This window comes from Malaclemys terrapin, unplaced genomic scaffold (assembly GCF_027887155.1).
Source record: "Malaclemys terrapin pileata isolate rMalTer1 unplaced genomic scaffold, rMalTer1.hap1 scaffold_58, whole genome shotgun sequence".
In the NCBI taxonomy this organism is placed as follows: Eukaryota; Metazoa; Chordata; order Testudines; family Emydidae; genus Malaclemys; species Malaclemys terrapin.
The window spans coordinates 83,220-107,010 of record NW_026530219.1 but is presented as its reverse complement, the minus strand read 5'-3'; the positions used below and the strand labels follow the sequence as shown (position 1 = coordinate 107,010).

At 64.8% G+C, this 23,791-nt stretch overlaps 2 protein-coding genes across 2 annotated transcripts; one reads left to right on the top strand and one right to left on the bottom strand.

Moving 5' to 3' along the window:
* Positions 1 to 1,300: 1,300 nt before the first annotated feature.
* On the top strand, positions 1,301 to 18,766 carry NOTCH4 (notch receptor 4). Its single transcript, XM_054015158.1, is given in 29 exon segments — positions 1,301 to 1,490; positions 4,003 to 4,078; positions 4,193 to 4,461; positions 5,065 to 5,403; positions 7,072 to 7,194; positions 7,610 to 7,653; positions 7,655 to 7,847; positions 8,027 to 8,182; positions 8,836 to 9,135; positions 9,710 to 9,908; positions 10,000 to 10,145; positions 10,516 to 10,668; positions 10,893 to 10,981; positions 11,166 to 11,319; positions 11,537 to 11,618; positions 11,620 to 11,722; positions 11,829 to 11,967; positions 12,109 to 12,222; positions 12,549 to 12,688; positions 12,691 to 12,971; positions 13,318 to 13,692; positions 13,844 to 14,244; positions 14,476 to 14,695; positions 14,775 to 14,835; positions 15,012 to 15,156; positions 15,661 to 15,911; positions 16,382 to 16,529; positions 16,695 to 16,792; positions 17,279 to 18,766. Coding segments are annotated over 29 exon segments (5,154 nt in total). The 5' UTR covers positions 1,301 to 1,435; the 3' UTR covers positions 17,579 to 18,766.
* Positions 18,767 to 18,795: 29 nt separating this feature from the next.
* On the bottom strand, positions 18,796 to 23,533 carry GPSM3 (G protein signaling modulator 3). The gene is given in 6 exon segments (XM_054015174.1): positions 18,796 to 18,980; positions 18,982 to 19,032; positions 21,684 to 21,886; positions 22,405 to 22,588; positions 22,680 to 22,901; positions 23,451 to 23,533. Coding segments are annotated over 6 exon segments (837 nt in total). The 5' UTR covers positions 23,532 to 23,533; the 3' UTR covers positions 18,796 to 18,884.
* Positions 23,534 to 23,791: the final 258 nt, after the last annotated feature.

Genomic DNA, 23,791 nt, shown 5'->3' with positions numbered 1-23,791 from the left:
CTGTGGGGGGGCCCAGTCTGGGCAGGTGACCCCACCCCTAGCGCCGCCCTGGGGCACGGGGGCAGCCCGGCCGGCTCTGGCCCCGCCGGTCGCTCTGCGGAGGGCTCCGTGCGGGGGCAGGGTGCTCCCGGGCTGGGGGGCAGGAAGGGGGTGGGTCCGGGTCCCTCCCTGCATTGTGGGTCAGGAAGCTCTGGACAATGGCCGGGCGGGGGCCGGGCTCGGGGCTGGGGGGCTCCGTGCTCAGCGATGGGGCCGCTGCTGCTGCTGCTGCTGCCGCTGGCCCGAGGTACGGGGGGGGGACCCGGGGGGGAGCAGGCTGGGGAGTGGGAGCCCCCCCGGAAGCCCCCTGACTTATCTGGGCACCTGCTGCCTGGGGGTGGGCATGGCTGGCACTGTGTGTGTGTGTGTACGTGGCTGGCACCGTGTGTGTGTGTGTCTGTGTGTACCCCGCTGGCACCGTGTGTGTGGTTCTGTGTGTGTACACCCGGCTGGCACCGTGTGTGTGTGTCTGTGTGTACCTGGTGGGCACTGTGTGTGTGTGTCTGTGTGTTTGTGTACCCCGCTGGCACCGTGTGTGTGGTTCTGTGTGTACCCGGCAGGCACTGTGTGTCTGTGTCTATGTGTGTGTACACCCGGCTGGCACCGTGTGTGTGTGTCTGTGTGTACCTGGTGGGCACTGTGTGTGTGTGTCTGTGTGTTTGTGTACCCGGCTGGCACCGTGTGTGTGTGTCTGTGTGTACCCGGCTGGCACTGTGTGTGTGTGTACACCTGGCTGGCATCGTGTGTGTGTCTGTGTGTGTGTACACCCGGCTGGCACTGTGTGTGTGTCTGTGTGTGTACCTGGCTGGCACCGTGTGTGTTTGTGTGTGTGTGTACACCCGGCTGGCACTGTGTGTGTGTGTGTGTGTGTGTCCCCGGCTGGCACCGTGTGTGTGTGTCTGTGTGTACCTGGCTGGCACCGCATGTGTAGTGGGGGTGATTGTTCCCCCCCCCCCGACTGATTCCCACGCTCAGCGCCCCCGCCCCGGAACCCCTCCCCGAGGTCCGGATGCCGCCGGGACAGTCAGAATCGGGAACAACAGGAAAACAACAGGAACTGGGGGGGCAGGATGCGGGAGGACTTGGGGGAGAGTGGGGGCGGATTAATAAAGAATTCAAAGGCTGCAGGGGGGGGCGGATTAATAAAGAATTAAAAGGCTGTGGGGGGGGTGGATTAATAAAGAATTCAAAGGCTGCAGGGGGGGATAATTGGCGCCCGTTCATTAGCGGGGGGGGTGGAATCGGTGCCCAGTAGCGACAGGGCGGGGGATGCCCGTGCGCCCGCCTGCGATTATTGCCCATTAGTGAATGCAAATGAAAGAATTGACGGGTGGGAATTTAATTGCAGGAGGAGGCGAGAGGGAATTAATGGCAATGAAGGAACCGAGGTTAATTAATGGGCAGAGGGAGCTGGTGCCAAGGCAGGCAAGGGAGAGGAGAACAAACGCCAGGTAACGGGCGCCAGGGGCAGCGAGGGGGGGGGGCGTAATTAGTGCTGTTTAATTAAGGGGGAGTGGAGTGGCCAGTGTGCCAGGACTCCTGGGTTCCATCCCCAGCTCTGCCACTGCTGTGCTGGGTGACCTTGGCCAAGTTCCTTTCCCTGCCCCATGCCTCTGTTTCCCCATCTGTGCAATAGGGATTAAGAAGCCAACCTCCTTTGTACAGCTCCGAGCGCCTTATAACACAGGTGGGGATCATTCTCCCCAGTGTCCAGGTGGGGAAACCGAGACACCGAGGAGTGACTTGGCCAGTGAGTGAGTCCGGGGGTCCCGGGAGCCAGCCCTCCTTCAGTTGTTATAGTCTAATGCTGGGTCATGGTACCCCTGCCCCCCCCCCCCCCCGCCCTGTTGGATGGTGACAGCTGCCACCTCGAGGGCCCGAAACCCGGGACGTCCGGGCTGATCCCTGTAGCCGGGCTGCTGGCCATGCGCTGAGCACCTGGGTGCCTTTCCCGGCTGCCCAGACGAGGGCGATCCTGGGAACACCTGGGCGGGTGGCATAAGGCAGCAGTGGGCACCGGCAGGAGACTCCTGCGGGCACTGTGGCAAAGCAGGAGGGTTGTGAGGTAGCTCGTTGGGCGTTTCTGGGGTTCTGGGTTTTGAGGAGGTCCCAGGTGGGTGACGGACGCTGGCACCACGGTCTGGGGGGTGAGTGGCACCTCGCTGGCGAAGGATTGTGTCCAGCGGTTAAACGCTGGCCTTGTCCTCACGTGGCCTCCCGGTTCTGCTCTCCTGGGTGGGGCCCTTGTCCCAGGATAAAGGGGCCTTTCGCCAGTGTGTGTGTGGAGGAGGCCCAGCGGTGGCCAGTCCTTGGGTGGCTTCAGGAGAAGAAATGGCACCAAGTCCTGTTTCCCAGGCGAGTTCCTGGCTGCGAAATCCCCCGTGCCTGCTCGCACCCAGCCCTGTGCCCAAGGAGCTGGCGATGTATTGGGGACCGTGTGTGTCTGTGTGGGGCAGGGCAGCGGGGGACGTTCTCAGGCCTGGGCCGTACAGCAGGTCGGATTCGATGCGCTGATGGGCCCGCAGGGCCGTGACGGCTCAGGCTCCCCCGTCCCCCGGCTTTGGGACAGAAATGCAGAGACCTCGAAATGCAGATGCTGGGGTTGGGATGGGGGGGCAGGGTCATGGCGGCCGGGAAAGGTCCGTCTGGCTGTTTCCAATCGCTCCTTTCGCCCAGGTAAAATCGCGTCGTGTCCGCGTGCTCAGGGGGCGTCACTTCGCTTCCGTTTACACGGCCTAGTGACTACCACTGCTAGCGGCCACGTGAACGAGCCAGTGTCACATTGCGCTGGACTAGCTATTCGGTGCAACGCTAGTGAATGGTGCCCTAGTAAACAGAACCCCAGGGGTACGCTAGGGGGTGGTGTTACAGAGACTGCTCATTAATTACTGACATTCTTATACTGAATGGCATATACTAATATGAGAGCTATTGTTTGAATATTTCATTTTTATATATATATAAAATATATATTATTGTGTGTGTGTTTACACACTAAACTGAAGAATATATACTATTATACTTAATATATGTTCTAATAAATATTAAATAGAATCGCTATTATATAAGTATAATATATTAAAATGGTCAATATAATAATCTAGTCTTAAAATTAATTATATATTTGACATTTCATATGATGTAGTCAGATCAAGCTATCAAGGTTCAATAGAAGATCTATTGTGTTCATATTATAAGTATCTATTATGTTGAAGATTAAAATATTGACTATACTATTTGCTGTATATAATATTGTAATATATTTTACATACACAATTATATTTCAAATATGGTTCATATTAAATATCTTATCAAATATATTTACATTTGAATCACTCTCTAATATTTCAGTCGTGCGTATAATAGATTTATGAACGTTAAGGTTATTTTCATGTTTTCGTATTCCGTGTCCTATTATATTAAAATAATCCCGTGAACTCAGCTCCGTTCCGTGCTCTCGGCCCGGGGGGTGCAGTGTATGAAATCCGAACCCAGCTGATGCGACACGTTTGAACGCTGTATCCTCTGACGCGATGGATTTTCTGTCGCATTGTCAAGCTCCCCTGGGCTACGTCACACCCAATATTCCGTCATTTCATCCCATCCAGAACTGGAAACCAATTAACAGAAATGCTCGACCCCCCCTGGGCAGCTGCCCCCGTGCCTGGCAGGACTCCTGGGTTCTCTGTGCCCATAGTGGGGCCGGCTGGTTCGGTCCCCAGTGGGAGATCCCCCGGCTGGGGGGCAGCGCGGAGCCGTCCCTGTGGGGGACGGAGCTAAAGGGGGATTGGCTGCTTTATCCCAGGATAAGGGCGTCTGTACCGGGGGCTTATCCCGGGATAAGGACCCCTGGGCGAGGTACAGCCGGGGCTCTGGGATAGGGGTGGAGGGCTGGGGAGATGGGGTCTCCATGTCTGAGGGTATTCTGACCCCTGCCATCAGTCTGTCCACCCCCCCCCCCAGGTCTGACCTGCGCCCGGGATCCCTGCACGAACGGGGGCACCTGCCTGGCACACCCCGATGGGAGCCGCTCCTGCCTGTGAGTTGAGGGGAACCCAGGGGGAGGGAGCTGATTGGTGGGTTTTGGGGGGAGGGAAAATGGGGGGCTTAACTCTCTCTCCCCTCACTGGACTCCTGGGTTCTCTCTCCCCAGCTGCCCCCCCAGCTTTGTGGGGGAGTCGTGCCAGTTCCAGGACCCGTGCCGCCCCGGGCGCTGCCGGAATGGGGGCACCTGCTTCCCCCGGCTCTTCCACCCCTCGGTGCCCCCCACCTACACCTGCTCCTGCCCCCCAGGGTTCACCGGGGACGAGTGCCAGGGGGCCGTGGGTGACCCCTGCTTCCCCTCGCCCTGCCAGAAACGCGGCACCTGCCAGCGCCTGTCCAGCGCCCAGTACCGCTGCCTGTGCATGGAAGGATGGACAGGTAGGTGCCCGGACGCATGGGTTCTATCCCAGCTCTGGGAGGGGAGTGGGGGCTGGTGGTTAGAGCAGGGGGGTGGGGGGCTGGGAGCCAGGACTCCTGGGTTCTCTGCCCGGCTCTGGGAGGGGAGTGGGGGCAGGTGGGTTAGAGCAGCAGGGGCGGGAGCCAGGACTCCTGGGTTCTCTCCCCGGCTCTGGGAGGGGGGCAGGAGCCAGGACTCCTGGGTTCTCTCCCCGGCTCTGGGAGGAGAGTGGGGGCTGGTGGTTAGAGCAAGGGGGTGGGGGGCTGGGAGCCAGGACTCCTGGGTTCTCTCCCCGGCTCTGGGAGTGGGGCAGGAGCCAGGACTCCTGGGTTCTCTCCCTGGCTCTGGGAGGGGGGCGGGAGCCAGGACTCCTGGGTTCTCTCACCGGCTCTGGGAGGGGAGTGGGGGCTGGTGGTTAGAGCAAGGGGGTGGGGGGCTGGGAGCCAGGACTCCTGGGTTCTCTCCCCGGCTCTGGGAGTGGGGCAGGAGCCAGGACTCCTGGGTTCTCTCCGTGGCTCTGGGAGGGGGGCGGGAGCCAGGACTCCTGGGTTCTCTCCGTGGCTCTGATGCGGGGTCCCGTCCAGGGAAGAACTGCCAGCTGATGGATTTCTGCCCCACCAACCCCTGCGCCAACGGGGGCACCTGCCTGCTCACCTACCCGCACATCGTGTGCCAGTGCCTGCCCGGCTTCGACGGCCACACCTGCCAGCACGACGTCAACGAGTGCTACCGGGACCCCGGGCCCTGCACCAACGGGGGCACTTGTCTCAACAGCCTGGGCTCCTTCCGCTGCCTCTGCCCCCCCGGCTTCTCTGGCCCCCAGTGCCAGCACCGCGCCGGGCCCTGCTCCGCCGGGCTGTGTCTGCACGGCGGGACCTGCCGCCCCCTGCCCGGCGGCTTCCACGGCTGCCTGTGCCCGCCAGGTGGGGGCTGCGCCGCGGCGGGGGCGGGGGCTGGGGCTGGGCCGGGGGCGCCTTGCTGCACATGGGGCCGACATTCAACATGGCCGCCGAGGTGACGTATCGTCCGCTGGTGCCCAATATGGCCGCCAGGCCCTGGCCCGTTCCTGTAGACTGGACCGTCCCAGTAGGGCCGCCCCATCCATTTCTCATCCCCCGGACAGGGCCAATCCAATATGGCCGCCACATTGAGATGCCTTCCCCTAGACAGAACCAATCCAATATGGCCGCCCCATCGAGGCTGTAACGGTGCTGCCTGTGGGAGCCAGCTGAGGTCACTCAACGAGGGTGAACTGCAAACAGACCGGGGCAGACAAACCCCAAACGCTGGTGGATCCTCCAGTGCTGAGATTTACCAACCAGCCCAAAACAGCTTCTATAGAACCTCACTGGTTACTCAGACGTCCAAACAACGCAGTTCCCTTAAAGTGCCCAGCCTCAGGCCTCCGTCCAGACACACGTCAGATATGATGATGATTACTGAGAATCTTACTTCATCATATAAAAGAAAAGGTTCTTCCAACCCCAAAGGATCAGCCACACACCCAGGTCCAATGATAACTCAGATCTTACCCAAAATACACACTATAGCCAATTCTTATTAACTAAACTAAAATTTATTAAAAAAGAAAAGCGAGAGAGTGTTGGTTAAAAGATCAATCTACAGACAGACTTGAATTCAATTCTTGAGGTTCAGACACAGCAGAGATGAGCTTGTAGTTGCCAAAAGTCCTTTTAGAAATAGTCCAGAGGTTATAGTCCAATGTCCATATTCAGGGTGACTCCAGTCAGTGACTGGAGATCTCAATCCTTGTGGCTTAAGGTTTCCCCCTCTTGAAACCTAAAGCAGATCTGAGATGAAGCAGGATCATGTCCCAGGGTTCTTACACATTTCCAGCAGCCTTTCGGCCTGAGAAAACAATAGGCCTAACTCTCCTTCTTTTAAACATCCTGGCAATTAGCACAGGGTCATTTATCCATTGAACAGTTCAGATCCAGGTCACCACAACCTTCAAAGAGACACAGAGACAATGACACTATTTCCCGCCAGTGTCTCCCTAAATGTTAATATCCCTGTTTTGGTCTTTGAATCGAAGCCCTAGCAATAGACAAGACTTTGCTGACCCCCCAAGCCCTGAGCACACAGCTCCCGTCTCCCTAACGATGCGGCTGCGTTTCCCAGCTCTGCTCGTTCCCAGATCTTCCTAACGAGTCTCTGAAGTTGGGCCCTGGGGCAGGTGGGTGTCGGCGGGAATTGACTCTCTCTGGCCTGGCCCTGTCAGTGAGAGATGAGATCACACTCAGAACGTCCCAGAGGCACCTTCCCCTAGACAGACCAATCCAATATGGCCGCCATGTTCTTGGTTCCTCCCACCAGCTGTTATGTTCAACGGGGCCGTTATGGGACGGGGCTAATTAGAACCAGACCCGTTCCTGGGGGTGACTGGGAATGGGGGGGACTCGGTGTGGGGGGGTCAGCAGGCACCACCGGAGGCCAGTCTCCAAGATAGCCAACCTCCCCAGCCCCTCCGCCCTGGAACCGTGGCTCCCAACATGGCCGCCCGCTGTGGAGGGGAGCGACTGCGGCTGAATTACCCCCCCCCGGGGGCGTCTCTCTCTGTCCCCCCCCAGGGTACACGGGGCAGCTGTGTGAGGTGAACCCCGACGACTGCGTGGAGCACCACTGCCGGAACGGGGGGGCTTGCCAGGACGGGGTGGGGACATACTCCTGCCTCTGCCCCCCCGGCTGGACGGGTGAGTAGGACACCCCCCATCCCTTACTAGGGACAGGACCCAGGCGTCCTGGCTCACAGACCCCCTCCCCCCCACTCTAACCACCAGGCCCCACTCCCCTCCCAGAGCTGGGGAGAGAACCAGGAGTCCTGGCTCCCAGCCCCCCCTGCTCTAACCACTAGCTCCCACTGCCCTCCCAGAGCCGGGAGAGAACCCAGGAGTCCTGGCTCCCAGCCCCCCTGCTCTAACCCACCAGCCCCCACTCCCCTCCCAGAGCCAGGGAGAGAACCCAGGAGTTCTGGCTCCCAGTACCCCCTGCTCTAACCACTAGCCCCCACTCCCCTCCCAGAGCTGGGATAGAACCCAGGAGTTCTGGCTCCCAGCCCCCCCGCTCTAACCACTAGCCCCCCCCGGCATCCTGACATGCTCCCCACAGGCTGGGACTGTGCGGGGGACGAGGACGAGTGCCTGGCGCCGGGCCCCCCCCCCCTGCCACCACGGCGGCACCTGCCACAACCTGCCCGGGGGCTTCCGCTGCGTCTGCGTCAACGGCTGGTCGGGCACCAGCTGCAGCCACAACGTGGACGACTGCGTCTCGGCCACCTGCTTCCCCGGCGCCACCTGCCTGGACCGTGTGGGCACCTTCCTCTGCCAGTGCCCCCCGGGGCGCACAGGTGGGGCCGGCGGGGGGGTGGGGAGTGGGGTGGGCCTGTCCCCTCTAGGGGGCGCCGGCTCCCGTCCGGCCCCAGGGTGGGGACTGGCTGGCTCAGGGGGGTGGGGAATGGGGCAGGCCCCGATCTGGGTGCGGCTGGCTCTGGGTGGGAGCATCTCTCACCCCATCTGACGCCCCCAGGGCTCCTGTGCCACCTGAGCGACGTCTGCCTGAGCAGCCCCTGCCACGCGGAGGCCTCGTGCGACACCAACCCCCTGACGGGCTCGGCTGTGTGCGTGTGCCAGCCGGGCTCCACCGGGCCCACCTGCCACCAGGACCTGGACGAGTGCCAGCTGGGTGAGTGAGACCGGGGGTCGGGCACAGGCAGGGCACGATCAGCTGCGTGTCTCTGCCCGCATGTCACGTGAACGGCACGTCGGTGCTGGTCCCGTGTCGCTGAGCATGTGGGCCAGGCCCGTGAATTAAATCTCTGCCTGTTGCCCTGTGTCTGTGCGTGTGCTTTGCACGTTTATGCACCATCCTGTGTGTCTGTGTGGACATGCACATTTGTGTTGTTTGTGTGCCTTCATCTGCATCACATGACTGTGTGTGTGCATTACATGTCTGGGCATATTTTCCATGTGTGTCTGTGTGTGTTGTCTACATGTGTCCATCACATGTCATTGCGTGCCCCCCCCAAGTCCACGCATGTTCATCACATGTTGGTTCATGGCCCCCCGTGTCCAGGCGTGTTGATCGTGTGTCTGCACATGGCCCCTGAGTCCAGGCGTGTTCATTGTGTGTTGGTGCCTGCCCCCCCGTGTCCAGGCATGTTCATCGTGTGTCGGTGCATGGCTCCCCGTTTCCAGGCATGTCCGCATGTCTGCACATGGACCCATGTCCAGGCGTGTTCATCGCGTGTCAGTGCCTGGCCCCCCGTGTCCAGGCGTGTTCATCGTGTGTCATTGCCGTGTTGGCCCCACGCCAGCCCCCTGACGCCCCTCCCCCAGGCGCGGAGCCGTGCGAGCACGGCGGGCGCTGTGAGAACACCGTGGGCTCCTTCCGGTGCCGCTGCCCGGCCGGCTACACGGGGTCCCGCTGCGAGGCCGACGTGAACGAGTGTCTGAGCCAGCCCTGCCTGCGGGGGGCGCCCTGCCTGGACCTGCTTGGCCACTTCCAGTGCCTCTGCCCCCCAGGCTCCCTGGGGCCCACATGCGAGCGAGAGGCCGACCCCTGCGCCAGTCACCCCTGCGGGAACGGGGGGCGCTGCCAGGCCGGGACGGGGGCCTTCCGCTGCCACTGCCCCCCTGGTGAGACACCCACTGGGATCTGGGGGTCTGGGGGCTGCCATGAGGGGGCTGGGCATGGACTGGGATCTGGGGGGCTGGGGGCTGTCTCGGGGGGCTGGACATGGACCGAGATCTGGGGGGCTGGGGGCTGCCATGGGGGGGCTGGGCATGGACTGGGATCTGGGGGGCTGGGGGCTGCCTTGGGGGGGCTGGGGGCTGTCTCGGGGGGCTGGACATGGACCGAGATCTGGGGGGCTGGGGGCTGCCATGGGGGGGCTGGGCATGGACTGGGATCTGGGGGGCTGGGGGCTGTCATGGGGGGGCTGGGCATGGACCGGGATCTGGGGGGCTGGGCATGGACCGGGAATGGGGGGGTGGGGGCTGTCTCGGGGGGGGGGCTGGGCATGGACCGGGACTTGGGGGATCTGTCTCTGTTGGGGGACATTAGAACTGGGACAGGGGAGTGTAGATTTGGGGGTACAAGGACCCAGGGGACACGGGCATAGGGGGGCGGATTTGGGGGATTCCCCTGGGGGACGTGGGGCAGGGACTGGGGAGCTGGGTTGGAGCCCCCCTGACCCCCCCGTCGCCCCAGGGTTCGAGGGGCCGCGCTGCCTGGAAGAGGTGGGGGCCTGCGCCAGTGACCCCTGCCGGGGGGGCACCTGCCTGGAGATCGCGGGTGGCTTCTCCTGCCTCTGCCCCCCGGGCTTCACGGGCCCCGACTGCGCCCCCTGGAGCGACGCCTGCAGCCAGTGGCCCTGCGCCCAGGGCACCTGCCAGAGCCACCCGCAGGGGTAAGGGGGGCCGGGGCTGGGGGGTGGGTAAGGGGGGGCCGGGGTTGGGGGGCGGAACCTCACACTGACCCCGCCCCCCTGCCTCACACAGGGCTCTGTGCGTCTGCGCCCCCGGCTGGACGGGCCGGGACTGCTCGGCCGAGATCGACCACTGCGATTCGGGGCCCTGCCCCCAGGGGGCGACCTGCCAGCCCCAGCCCCACGGCTACAGCTGCACCTGCCCCCAGGGGTTCACAGGTAATGGCCCCCCCACTCCCGACCCCCACTCCCGACCCGCAGCCCCCCAGCTCTGCCCGGTGCCCCTCACTCCCGACCCGCAGCCCCCGGCTCCCCTGGCGCCCCTCACTCCTGATCCGCAGCCCCCCAGCTCTGCCCGGCGCCCCCCCTCCTGACCCGCAGCCCCCTGCTCCCCCGGCGCCCCCCACTCCTGACCTACAGCCCCCGGCTCCCCCGGCGCCCCCCACTCCTGACCCGCAGCCCCCGGCTCCCCCAGTGCCCCCCACTCCTGACCCGCAGCCCCTGCTCCCCCGGTGCCCCTCAATCCCGACCCGCAGCCCCCTGTCAGCCCAGCCCTGCCCTGGGTTCCCCGCTCTGTCTCTGCCCCCAGGTGTGAGGTGCGAGGAGGAGCTGGACGGGTGCCGGGGGGGGCCGTGTCGGAACGGGGGCACCTGCCAGAACAGCCCTGTGGGGTACCTCTGCCTCTGCCCCCCAGGGTTCAGCGGGGAGCGTTGTGAGAGCGACCTGGACCAGTGCGCCCCCAGTGAGTGGGGGGGACCGGGGGGGTCATTGGGTGGGGGGACTCAGGTCTGGGGGACATGAGGGGGGGACTAAGGGGCTGGGGGGGGTCTCAGGGCTGGGGGGCAGGGAGGCCGGTACCGGGATGGGCTGGGGCTAAGGAGGTGGGGGGGTCTCAGGGCTGGGAGGCTGGGGGGCTGGGGCCGAGGGGCACTGTAGGGGGTGGCACTGACCCCAGCTCTCCCCCAGATCCCTGCGGGAACGGTGGGTCCTGCCTGGACGGGGCCGGATCCTTCAGCTGCCTCTGCCCCCCGGCATTCAGTGGGGAGCGCTGCCAGGTGAGGGGCAGGGGGGGGAGGGGAGCAGGGAGGGGAAAGGGGCAGGGGGGAGGGGAGCGCTGCCAGGTGAGGGGCAGGGGGGGAGGGGAGCAGGGAGGGGAAAGGGGCAGGGGGGGAGGGGGATACAGTGTCTCCCCACTGAGGGGCTGGGGGTTCTCCCTGATGGTCTCTGTCTCTCCCCCAGACGCCGCTGCCCCCCCGCTGCCCCCCATGCCAGAACGGGGGGCGCTGCCAGCTGGGCGGCCCCTCCCCACCCCGCTGCCGCTGCCCCCCAGCCTGGGGGGGGCCCCTATGCCAGGAGCCGCAGAGCCCCTGCCAGGCGGCCGCCCAGAGACGAGGTGCCGAGGGGGGGCTGGAGGGAGGAATGGGGGGCCGGAGGTCTGGGGGTTCAAGGAAAAGGAATGAGGGGAGTGGGGGAGGGGGACTGGGGGATGCTGGGGGAGGGGGTAGCAGGAGCATGAGGAGGGGTGGAGGCAGTGGGGGAGGGAAAGGGGGGCTCTGGGAGGTGGGGGGGGCAGCTCCAGCCGGGGGCTCACTGCCCTGCTCTGCCCCCAGGGGTGCGGCTGGAGGAGCTGTGCGGGAACGGGGGGGCACTGCGTGGACGGGGCGGGGACCCCGCGCTGCTCCTGCCTGCCGGGCTGGGGGGGCCCATCCTGCCGCCAGGAGGCCAATCGGTGCCAACCGGACCCATGCGAACACGGGGCCACCTGCCTGGCCCGGCCTGGGGGCTACGTCTGCCAGGTGAGCTGCGCGGACGCCGGGGTCCCTGCCCGGACGCCGGGGTCCCTCGGCCCTGTGCTGGGGGGGGACCCTGCCTGGGCTGACCCCTGACCTCTCCCCATTGTAGTGCCCGCCCGGGCAGCACGGGGTGAACTGCTCAGAGCCGGGGCCTGGGGGGCCCTGCCAACCCCTGCCCTGCCAGAACGGGGGCACCTGCTCCCAGCGCCCCACCGGCCCCTACTGCGCCTGCCCCCCCAGCACGCACGGTAAGTGGGCGGGGGAGGGGCGGGGGGCCAGGGCAGGATGGGGAAGGGTTCGTTGGGAGTGGGGGCGGTCGAGGGGGGTTGTTGGGCGGCGGGGGGGCTCCAGGGACGGCCTGTTCTAACTCTCCTGTGCCCCCCCGCCAGGATCCCGGTGTGAGTCAGTGATTGACAGCTGCCAATCAAACCCATGTGCCAATGGGGGGGACCTGCGCTGTGACGGCCAGCACCCCCTCCGGCTTCACCTGCCGCTGCCCTTCGGTGAGCTCCCCCGGACGCCTGGGTCCTTTCCCCACTCCCTCCTCCCCTGACCCAAATGCCTGGGTCCTTTTCCCCCTCCACTACCGGACGCCTGGGTCCTTTCCCCGCTCTCCATTCCCTGCCGGACGCCTGGGTCCTTTCACCGCTCCCCATTCCCCCGCCCCTGATGCCTGGGTCCCTTTCCCCCTCCATCGCCAGATTCCTGGATCCTTTCCCTGCTCCCCTTCCCCTGCCGGACACTTGGGTCCTTTTGCCTCTCCCTTGCCGGATGCCTGGGTCCCTTTCCTCATTATCCATCTGACCCCCACCTCTTTCCGCACCCCCAGGGTTACAGCGGTGCCACCTGCGACGTCCAGCTGCCCCCCTGTGGATCCCACTACTGCCACCACAAAGGGGTGTGTGTCCAGCCCCCGGCCGGTCCCCGCTGCCTCTGCCCGGGAGGCTACGGGGGCCCCGATTGCCTCCAGCCCCGCCCCCCGGCGCCCTGCCCCCCTGGCGGCTCGGCCTGCCCCCAGCCTGGGGCGGGGGGGGCCCTGCAGGGAGCTGGCGGGGGATGGCATCTGCCACCCGGCCTGCAGCTCCCCCTCCAGCGCCTGGGACGGGGGTGACTGCTCGCTGGGGGTGCTGGAGCCCTGGGCGGGGTGCCCGGAGCTGTGCCAGCCGGGCTTCCGCGACGGGCGCTGCCAGCCCCAGTGCGACAGCGAGGCCTGTCTGTACGACGGGTACGACTGCCGCCCGGCCACCTGCAGGTGAGGGGCCTCGGGGGGCGCCGGGCTGGGCTGGGGCGGGGAACGGGGCCGGCTTTGAGCTCGGACTCGCTGCTGGGGTGGGGGGATGGGGTCTGCGATGGGGGGGTCTCATCGGGGGGATGGGGAGTGGGTGCATCTGGGGGGCTGCCGGGCGGGGGAACATTGGGGGCTGAGAGGGATTGGGGGTTCAGGGGGTGTCTCCAAGTGTGACCGGGGGGCTGCGGGGGCAGATCCTGGGGGGCTCTGTGGGGGGTGGATTGGGGGAATCTGGGGGACCCGGGGGGGCTGTGGGGGGTGGGTCCGGGGAGCTCTGCAGGGTACCCCCAACCCGTGTCTCTGCCACCAGCCTGGCCTACGCCCACTACTGCCACGACCACTTTGCCAACGGACACTGCGACCGGGGCTGCCTGACCCCCGAGTGCGGCTGGGACGGGGGGGACTGCGCCCTGGGGGGGGCCGGGCCGGCGGGGGAGGGGGCCACCCTGGGGCTGGCGGCCGCCCTGCCCCCCCCGGCCCTGCCCGGCCTTCTCCACGCCCTGGCGCTGGCCCTGCGTGTGGGGCTGAGCCCCCGGCGCGACCCCCAGGGCCGGCCCAGGCTGTACCCCTACACAGGGCGCGAGGGGCCAGGCGGGGGGAACCGCACCGGCCGGAGGCCCCCCCGCCCTGCCCCACACCCTGCGCCCACCGCAGCCGGCCAGGAGGGGGAGACGGATGCCATCGGGTGAGTGAGACTCCCCTGAACCCCCAAATCCCGCATTCCCACACCCCAATATCCACACACCCTGACCTTCCAAATCCCCCATCCCCTGACCCCCAAATCCTGCATTCCTGCACCCCAAAATCCACACACCCTGACCCCCCAAATCCCTTCGACCTTCCAAATCCCCCATTGCCCCACCCCCAATCTCCACAGCCCCTGAATCCCCAGCCAACTGCGGGGACCTGCCATGGGGGAGAGGGACACCATCGGGTGAGACCCCCCCAATCCCTCCCACTCCCGATTCCCCAATCAACACCCTGTCCCAACACGGACCCCACCCCCATAGGGAGAGACCCTGCTCCCCAAAACCTCCCTTTCCAGCAGCCCCTGACCCCGCGCCGCCCCCCAGGTCCGTCGTGTTCCTGGTGGTGGACGGGTCCCGCTGCGCCGGGCGCTGCCTGACAACCCCCGAGGGCGCCCGGCGCTTCCTGGGGGCGCTGGCCGCCTCCAACGCTCTGGGGGCGCTGACCCCCCACCCCCTGGCGGCCGTGTGGGTCGAAGAGGCCAGCAGCGGTAAGCGGGGGCTGGGGAGGGGGCAGGGCAGTGGGGGCACAGGCTGGGGGGGATCGTGGAGGGATACTCAAGGGGGGGCAGGCCAGGGGGGACAGGGAGGGGTCAAGGCAGTGGTGGGGGGTAGTGGGGCCAGGTTGGGAAGGGGTCCCAAGAGGGGTGTGGGGGAGGATCCGTCATTGGGGGTCAGCCTGTGCCCCCAATTTCACCCCCTGCCTCTCCCCCCCCCCCCAGAACCCCAGGCCTCTGCCCCACGGCTGCCCTGGCCCCTGCTCGGCAGCCTGCTCGCGGGGGGGCTGGTGCTGGCCCTGGGGGCCGTGGTCGGGCTCCGGCTGCGCCGCCGGGGGACGAGGAAACAGGGGGTGCTCTGGCTACCCGCGGGGTTCGCCCGCCCCCGGGACCCCAACGCCCGGCGCCGCCGGGACCCCGTCGGAGAGGATGCCATCGGGCTGAAGTGAGTGACATAGCGACACCCCCCCCCAGCACCCCCTGGGGGGCCAGGCTGGGACACTCACCCCACTTCTCCTTCCCAGGCCTCTGAAGCTGGACCCCGAGTTGGAGGACGACGGGCAGCCGACCTCTCAGGAAATCGAGGTATCGGGGTGACCCCAACTGGGCTGGGAGCCCCGGGGGGCCAGGCAGGGACCCGTCTTCCCATTGAGAGGTTGGGGGCATTGCCCGGAGGGAGGGGCTGGGAGCCCCAAAGCCAGGGGTTGGTGGGGAGGCGATAACACTTGGGGGGCCATTAATCCCCATCCCCCTCCTGCCAGGCTGACGCCCCCCCCTCGGACCAGGACTGCCGGCAATGGACACCCAAGCACCTGCGTGCCGGGGCTCCCATCCCACAATGCATCATGCTGACCCCGCCCCAGGACGAGGACCCCGAGGGGCGGGACCTCGACACCAGGGGGCCAGGTGAGGGGCAGGGTGGGGTCCCCCCTCCCAGTATCCTCAAACATACGCAGAATTAGTACAGGGTGGGGAGGAAACCCTGCCCACAGGAAGTGGGAATTCCCACCCGGGGGGATGATAGGGTGATGTCCTGCCCACAGGAAGTTTCACCCAGAGGAAAGGAGGAAGTTCCGCCCACTACACATGGGAATTCCTGCCCTGCAGGAAGTGAGTGAAAGGAGGGAGTCCCGGCCTGCAGAGGAAGGGGAAGTCCCGCCCCCCATGGCAAGAGGAAGTCCCATGCTAGAGGTTGGCTGAGAGGGGGAAGTGCTGCCCACAGGAAGTGGGAAAACAGGAAGCCCCCCAGGGCAGGTGGGGAAAAGAGGAAGTCCCGCCCTATAGGGATTCGGTGACGGAGGTAAGTCCCACCCACAGGAAGTGGGAAAACAGGAAGCCCGCCCCAGGGCAGGCAGGGAAAGGGGGAAGTCCTGCCCCCGTCCTGACGCTTGTCTCTCGGCACCATGGCAGATGGGGTGACGCCGCTGATGGCAGCGGTGTGCGCGGGGGGCACCGTGGGGGAGCTGCTGGCGCAGGGGGCGCAGCTGGACGCCCAGACGGATGCGACGGGGGAGACGGCCCTGCACCTGGCCGCCCGCTTCGCCCGGGCCAGCGCCGTCCGCAGCCTCCTGGATGCCGGTGCCAACCCCAACACACGGGACCGGGCGGGGCGCAGCCCCCTGCACAGTGCCATTGGGGCCGATGCCCTGGGGGCCTGCCAGGTGCGGGGGCAGGGTGGTGGGAGGTGGGGGACAGGAATGGGGGATCTGTCCCCCAAGTCCCTGTCTAGTCCTGCAGAGAGCTGGATGTTGCTACTCTGTCTGTCCCCACCTGCCCCGAGTTGGGCTGTTCACTCTGAGCCCTACTGATGGCTGGTGCAAACCACGCCCCGATCTCTGCAGCATCCAGCCACAACCCCCTAACCTCCCCCTCCCAGACGGCCCCCCAGTCCCAAACCCGCAGCCCTCCCACTCTGGTACGACTCCCCCCCCCGCCCCGTTCCCAGGGCAGAAATCAAGTGTGAAATTCCAGGCAGGGGGCAGATCCCAGTGGGCCCTAGCTGGGGAATGGGGGACAATCCAAGATGGCTGCGCCACAGAACCATGCCCCATGCCACATGGGGTAGGGGGCGGGGAATGGGGCTGGAGGCCCCGCCCCTAATGTCACACGCACACACCCCTCCCCCCTCCAGATCCTGATTCGCTGCCGGCAGACGGACCTGGACGCCCGGATGAGCGACGGTGCCACCCCCCTGATCCTGGCCACGCGCCTGGCGGTGGAGAGTGGGACGGAGGAGCTGCTGCGGGGCGGGGCGGCTGTCAATGCCGCCGACAAGTGGGGTCAGCAGGGGGCGCCGGGGGCCTGGGCGAGGGGGACGGGGCCAGCAGGGGGCGCCAGGGGGCTGGGCTGTGGGCAGAGGGTGCCGGGGGGGGCCGCAGAGAAGGGGTGGGGGGGGCAGGCCGGGGGTCCTGGCTCCGCTGTCTCACCCCGCCCTTGCCTGGCAGGGAAGACGGCCCTGCACTGGGCTGCAGCTGTGAATAACGCCCAGGCCGCCCTCGCCCTGCTCCGGAGCGGCGCCAGCAAGGACGCCCAGGACAACCGGGTAACGGGGCCCGGACTGGGGGGGTGGGGTCCTCCATTAGCACAGTCAGGGGAGAACCCCAGAGTCCTGGCTCCCAGCCCCCCCTGCTCTAACCACTAGGCCCCACTCCCCTCCCAGAGCTGGGGAGAGAACCCAGGAGTCCTGGTTCCCAGCCCCCCCTGCTCTAACCCACCAGCCCCCCTCCCCTCCCAGAGCCAGGGAGAGAACCCAGGAGTCCTGGCTCCCAGCCCCCCCTGCTCTAACCCACCAGCCCCCCTCCCTTCCCAGAGCCAGGGAGAACCCAGGAGTCCTGGCTCCCAGCCCCCCCTGCTCTAACCCACCAGCCCCCACTCCCCTCCTAGAGCCGGGGAGAGAACCCAGGAGTCCTGGCTCCCAGCCCCCCTGCTCTAACCCACCAGCCCCCACTCCCCTCCCAGAGCCGGGCAGAGAGCCCAGGAGTCCTGGCTCCCAGCCCCCCCGCGTGTCCTGACCCCCCTGTGCCCGCAGGCGCAGACCCCGCTGTTCCTGGCGGCCCGGGAGGGCAGCGCGGACGTGGTGCGGATCCTGCTCCGGCACCGGGCGAGCCGGCAGCTCCCGGACGAGCTGGGTCACCTGCCCCGCGACGCCGCCCTCTCCCGCGCCCACCACGACCTGCTCCGCCTGCTGGACGACCCCCGCCTGGGCCCCCCGCCCCGCCGCCCCCCCAGGCGCCACCCCCTCTTGGAGCAGCCGGAGCCGCCCGCCCCCTGCCTCGCGCCCCACCGGCCCTGGGCTCCCGGCCAATCGGACGCCGCCCTGGTGCAGTGACTCCGCCTCCCCGGTGCAGTGACTCCGCCCCCGGGGCGCTGCTGGGGAGGGGGCTCGGATTGGACAGCAGAGGGGTGTGGCCATGCCGGGCTGTGACATCACCAGGCGGGCAGAGCGAGCGCCGGAGGATGATGTCAGAGACAGGAAGTGAGGTCACACCGTGGCGTGGTGACATGCCCACGGGATGCTGATGTCGCAGCCTGGAAATGATGTCACACGGAAGGCGGTGATGTCATAACGTGCAACCCAGTGGACAGGAAATGATGTCACCCAGGACACTGACAGCCTCAGGTGCTCTGACATCATTGACAAGACGTGACAGCGCCCAATGGGAAAGCACGACAGGCAGGAAGTGATGTCACACTCCCAGGAACTGATGATGTCACACGGGGAGCCTTGTGATGATGTCATGGAGCAGGAAGAGGCGGGGCTTTGCAACCCTGCCTGTCACAGAGGGACAGGTGGTGGGTGGATGACCCCCCCCCGGCACCAACCCCTGCCCCCGCCCTCTCCCACATATTTATACCCCCATTTACACACACACCCCCATGCAGCTGGAGAATAAAGTGAGTTGATGCCTCTGTCTCTGGCTGGGATAAAATGTCTGGGGGGGGCAGAGGGGGAAACGGAGGCGCAGGGAGACGCTGCCCAGTCCAGACCCCGGAGTGAACCCAGGAGTCCTGGCTCCTGCCCCCCCAATCAGAAGCCGTCACCCCCCTTTGCCCCAGCAGTTTTTTTACTTTTTCACAAACATCAGGAATTAGCTTAGAAAACTCTGAGTCTCTGGCTCCATTCCCCCCCCCGGGCGGCTCTGGGGGGGGGGGGGGCAGGAGCCCCCGTCTTTGCCCACCCGGGGGCATCAGGAGGCGTGGCTGGTCTCAGGCGTGGGGGGGTTCCCCGTTCCTGCAGCGAGTCCGGCCTGGTCTCAGCCCCTGGTCGTTGGTGTGTGGGGGGGGGACGTGGGTGGGTCCCCCATCTGTGCACTGAGGCCCCTGTTCTCAGCTGAGCTCTCCAGGGTCCCCCCAATTCCTGCAGCAAGTTGGGGCCAGTCTCAGCCAGTAGCGTTAGTCGGGGCTTCCTGGGGGGTTCCCCATTTCCGTCATGATCTGTGTCCATTCCCAGCCCCCAGGTGTTAGTAGGGGGGGCGGGGGACCCCCATTTCTACAGCGAGTTGTGTCCATTCTCAGCTATCAGCGGGGGACTGGGGAGGGAATGAGCCCTCCCCGTTTCAGCTGCTGTCTCCCCCATTCCTGCAGCGAGCTGGGCCTGGTCTCGGCCCCCCCTTCCCCTGCCCGTCGGGGGGGGCTCAGCAGGGGTGGGGCAGCAGGGCAGGGGGGAGCTCCGAGCGCTGCTCCTCCATGCGTCCCCCCTGCACCCGCAGCAGCAGGTCGAAGAGCTCCTGGGCCCCCAGCGGGATGGGGGGGGTCGCTGCGCTGCTCCTCCAGCCGCTGGCTCTGGGGGGGGGACGGGGGTTAGTGTCTGCGGGGGGGGGGGCTGTTAGGGGTCATGGGTTAGGGCACAGGGGTGGCAGGTCTGGGGGGATCTCAGGGAACTGATGGGCAGGAGCCCCTGGGAGAGATCCTGGGGAGGAGGTGAGCAGCCCTCTGTGGAGAAAGAAGTGGTTCGGGACTATTTAGAAAACCTGGACGAGCACAAGTCCATGGGGCCGGATGTGCTGCATCCGAGGGTGCTAAAGGAGTTGGCGGATGAGATTGCAGAGCCATTAGCCATTATCTTTGAAAACTCATGGCGATCGGGGGAGGTCCCAGATGACTGGAAAAAGGCTAATGTAGTGCCCATCTTTAAAAAAGGGAAGGAGGAGGATCCGGGGAACTACAGGCCAGTCAGCCTCACCTCAGTCCCTGGAAAAATCATGGAGCAGGTCCTCAAGGAATCAATTATGAAACACTTAGAGGAGAGGAAAGTGATCAGGAACAGTCAGCATGGATTCACCAAGGGGAAGTCATGCCTGACTAACCTAATTGCCTTCTATGATGAGATAACTGGCTCTGTGGATGAGGGGAAAGCAGTGGACGTGTTATTCCTTGACTTTAGCAAAGCTTTTGATACGGTCTCCCACAGTATTCTTGCCGCCAAGTTAAAGAAGTATGGGCTGGATGAATGGACTGTAAGGTGGATAGAAAGCTGGCTAGATCGTCAGGCTCAACGGGTAGTGATCAATGGCTCCATGTCTAGTTGGCAGCCCGTATCAAGCAGAGTGCCCCAAGGGTCGGTCCTGGGGCCGGTTTTGTTCAATATCTTCATTAATGATCTGGAGGATGGCGTGGACTGCACTCTCAGCAAGTTTGCAGATGACACTACACTAGGAGGCGTTGTAGATACACTAGAAGGTAGGGATCGGATACAGAGGGACCTAGACAAATGTGAGGACTGGACCAAAAGAAACCTGATGAGGTTCAACAAGGACAAGTGCAGAGTCCTGCACTTAGGACGGAAGAATCCCATGCACTGCTACAGACTAGGGACCGAATGGCTAGGTAGCAGTTCTGTAGAAAAGGACCTAGGGGTCACAGTGGACGAGAAGCTGGATATGAGTCAACAGTTGTAGATAAATCTCTGATAATTTTCATATGACTTTACATTGTGCCTCTTCTGGTGGGTCTACCCACGTGTGACCTCTGTTATCAAAGCCTCATTTAGAAACTTTTCATTGCCCTTGGTATAATATTATAGCCCCTCAGGATAGAATAAGATAGAAGAAAAATTTCTTTTTGCTAGCAGTAGAACAAGAGCTCCCCCCCCACTCTTAATCAATTGCCCTGTTGAACGAATGAGGTGTGGATGAGCAAGGCATGGAAGGCAGCACCTCCAGACAGCCTCAACTGTTGGAGAGGGGCTGGGAGCCAGACCCAAGGACAATAAAACGTGTCAAGTGGGCTCATTAAAGACAAGCAGACATACCGACGGCCTCGGGGGTTAGAAGCAAGCACCTTCTTTTGGAAACACCCTCTTTGCAGCATTGGGACAACACTCAAAAGAAAGCAGCACAAAGGACCAATGGACACAGACACAGAGTTTGAATCTGGTCTAGATTTGCATAAGAGGAAAGCTGCTATAAAAGTGAGGTGTCTTGCAGAGGACCCCGGGTCTCGTCTTGTCAACATGGGAGCATCGATCCGGATCGGCAGAAGCCCGGCTCCACCCCCTCCCCCATCTAACTCACCTGGCCAGTGAAGTTAAGGGGAGCAACTAATTGGTAACAACAAGACGGAGTGTGTTTGTGTGTGTGTGTGTGTGTGTGTGTAATATATTATATGCATATGATACAGTGTTAATGAATACATGTATTACTAATAAATGTGGCGTTTTGCCTTATTCCCCCTGAAAAGATCCGGTGCAGTACTTTAAGTACAACACAGTGTGCTCTTGTTGCCAAGAAGGCTAAGGGCATTTTGGGCTGTATAAGTAGGGGCATTGCCAGCAGATCGAGGAACGTGATCGTTCCCCTTTATTCGACACTGGTGAGGCCTCACCTGGAGTACTGTGTCCAGTTTTGGGCCCCACACTACAAGAAGGATGTGGAAAAATTGGAAAGAGTCCAGCGAAGGGCAATGAAAATGGTTAGGGGTCTGGAGCACATGATTTATGAGGAGAGGCTGAGGGAACTGGGATTGTTTAGTCTCCAGAAGAGAGGAATGAGGGGGGATTTGATAGCAGCCTTCAACTACCTGAAGGGGGGTTCCAAAGAGGATGGAGCTCGGCTGTTCTCAGTGGTGGTAGATGACAGAACAAGGAGCAATGGTCTCAAGTTGCAGTGGGGGAGGTTTAGGTTGGATATTAGGAAACACTATTTCACTAGGAGGGTCGTGAAGCACTGGAATGCATTACCTAGGGAGGTGGTGGAATCTCCATCCTTAGAGGTTTTTAAGGCCCAGCTTGACAGAGCCCTGGCTGGGATGATTTAGTTGGGAATTGGTCCTGCTTTGAGCAGGGGGTTGGACTAGATACCTCCTGAGGTCCCTTCCAACTCTGATATTCTATGATCTCGGGGGGTCTGGAGGGAGGGGTTATGGGGTGGGGGTCTCGGGGACTGGGGGGTCAGGCAGGACTCAGGGGTGGGGGTTCCGGGGGGCCAACCTCTTACCTGGTGGGTGAGGATGGTGCTGTACAACTCCTCCCCCTGGTCGGGGGGCTCCGGAGGCCCCTTGGCCCCCTCTTCAGCCCCCTCCTCGGCCCCGGGGTCCCCCGCGAAGTCAGCCCGCTGGTCGTCCAGCCGCCGGGCCTGGGCCGTGGCCACCAGCTCGAAGAACTGCTCGGCCTGCAGCGAGGTGAGCGAGCAGAACTTCCCTGGGGGGTTGGGGGGGGTTAGACAGGGCTGGACGGTGCCCCCCAGCTCTACCCCTGCTACACCCCCCCCAGCTGCACCCCCACTTCACCCCCCACTGCACCCCATAGCTGCACCCCCCCCGGCTGCACCCCCTGCCAGACTGCACCCTCCCCCCCATGGCTGGCAGAGGGATGGAGGTGATGGGGGTAAGAGGAAGAAGGCTGGGAATGGAGGGGCTGGATGGGGGGAGCTGAGAGGGGCACAGGGTGAGGGGGAAGGGATGGGGGCCATGGGGCGTGCAGAGGGATTGAAGGAGGGGTTGGGTCAGGGCGATAGAGAAGAGGGGGCTGGGGCAGAGGGGAAGGGGTTGGGGGGCAGAGGGGAAGGGGGAGGGATTCAGGGGCAGAGGAGAAGGTTTGGGGGCAGGGGCAGGGGCTGGGGCTGGGGCCAGGCGAGGGGTTGGGGGGCAGGGAGTCGGGGGGAGGGGTCAGGAGATGTTGGGGCACAGGACAGGCCGGCGCGGGGCCGCGTCTCTTACCTGCTCCCCCCAGCAGGCCCTCGGTGGGGGTCCCGGGCAGCGAGCGCCAGGGCCGGGCGGGGTCGTGGCGGGGTGCCCCCCGCAGGCCGGGCAGGACACAGCGCTGCTCATTCAGCCGCCGGCTCTGGGAGCGGAAGAGCAGGTCGAAGAGCCGCTCCCGGTCGAAGGGGTCCAGGGGGTCGGCCTGGGGGGAGAGCGGGGTCAGGACGCCTGGGTTCCCTGCCCGGCGCGGGGGAGGGAGGGGGGCGCCAGGACGCCTGGGTTCCGTTCCTCACCTCTGTCGGTGTGGGGGAGTCGGAGCTGTCCGGGGCAGGGCGGTCGCTGCTGGTCCGGTCCTGTCCCACCGAGAGGTCCCCAGGGTCCCTCCCTGCGACGTCCTCGTCTGGGGGCACCAGGGGGTCAGTCGTGGGGGCTGAGCCCCCAAAGGAAGCTGGGCTGGGGGGGCACAGCTGGGCGTTGTCCCCCACCGCCCCCTCACTCTCCAAACTAGTCATGGCCTGGAACAGGAAGGGGGCAGAGATGTGGGGGGCAGAGATATGGGGGGCCCATCCCGCTGTCCCCCGGCGCTCCCCTCAGCCTGGGCCGGCTCCATCTCTCTCCAGCTGCCCCCCAACCCTGCCCCCCATGGGCTTCCCAAACCCCGCCACCAGCCCCTGCCCCAGCCAGGGGAGGAAATGGGGGGAGGGGCCGAGGGGGCTGGGGGAGGGGAAGAAGTTGGGGGAAGGGGAGAGGTCTAGGCCTAGGACAGGCAGGGGAGGGGGCCAGCAGGGGGGCAGGGCAGTCTAGGGGAGGGAGCCAGGGGAGGGGGACAGAAGCTGGGCTCCCCCACTGAAAGTAACCGGACTTTGGCACCATGCCCCCCCCCGACCCCCACCGCGAGACCCCCCCTCCCCTCCCCTCCCCCAGCCCCTGTGACCTCTCCAGGGCCCCCACCCCAGTCCCTCATTGCCCCTCCCCCACTCGAACCCACCTGTTCCCACCCACTGGCCCCGCGCACCCAGAGGAGCACCCAGCCCCCACCCGCTGCCCCCCAGCTCCCCCCTCACCGCGGCTCCCGGCTGCCCCTCTGCCGCGCCCCGTTCGGGGCCCTGGCTGCCCCACCACGGCCCTTCCTGCCAGCGCCCCATTGGCTGGCGCCTGCCCCCCCGCGCCCCCACGTCACAGGATGTTGCGCCCAAAGAGACGCGGTTTCCACTTTGCACAATCCCCCCCCGCCCCCAACAACTCACTTCCCCCCCAGCAACAGCCAGAGCAGGGGGTGCCCTCCCCAGGCAGTCAGGGCCGCAGGGAGTGAGGGGCACCAGCAGGGCTGAGGGGAGCCCAGGGCTGGGCTGGCAGGGGCTGCAGGTCGGGAGTGAGGGGCACCGGGAGAGCTGGGGGGGCAGGG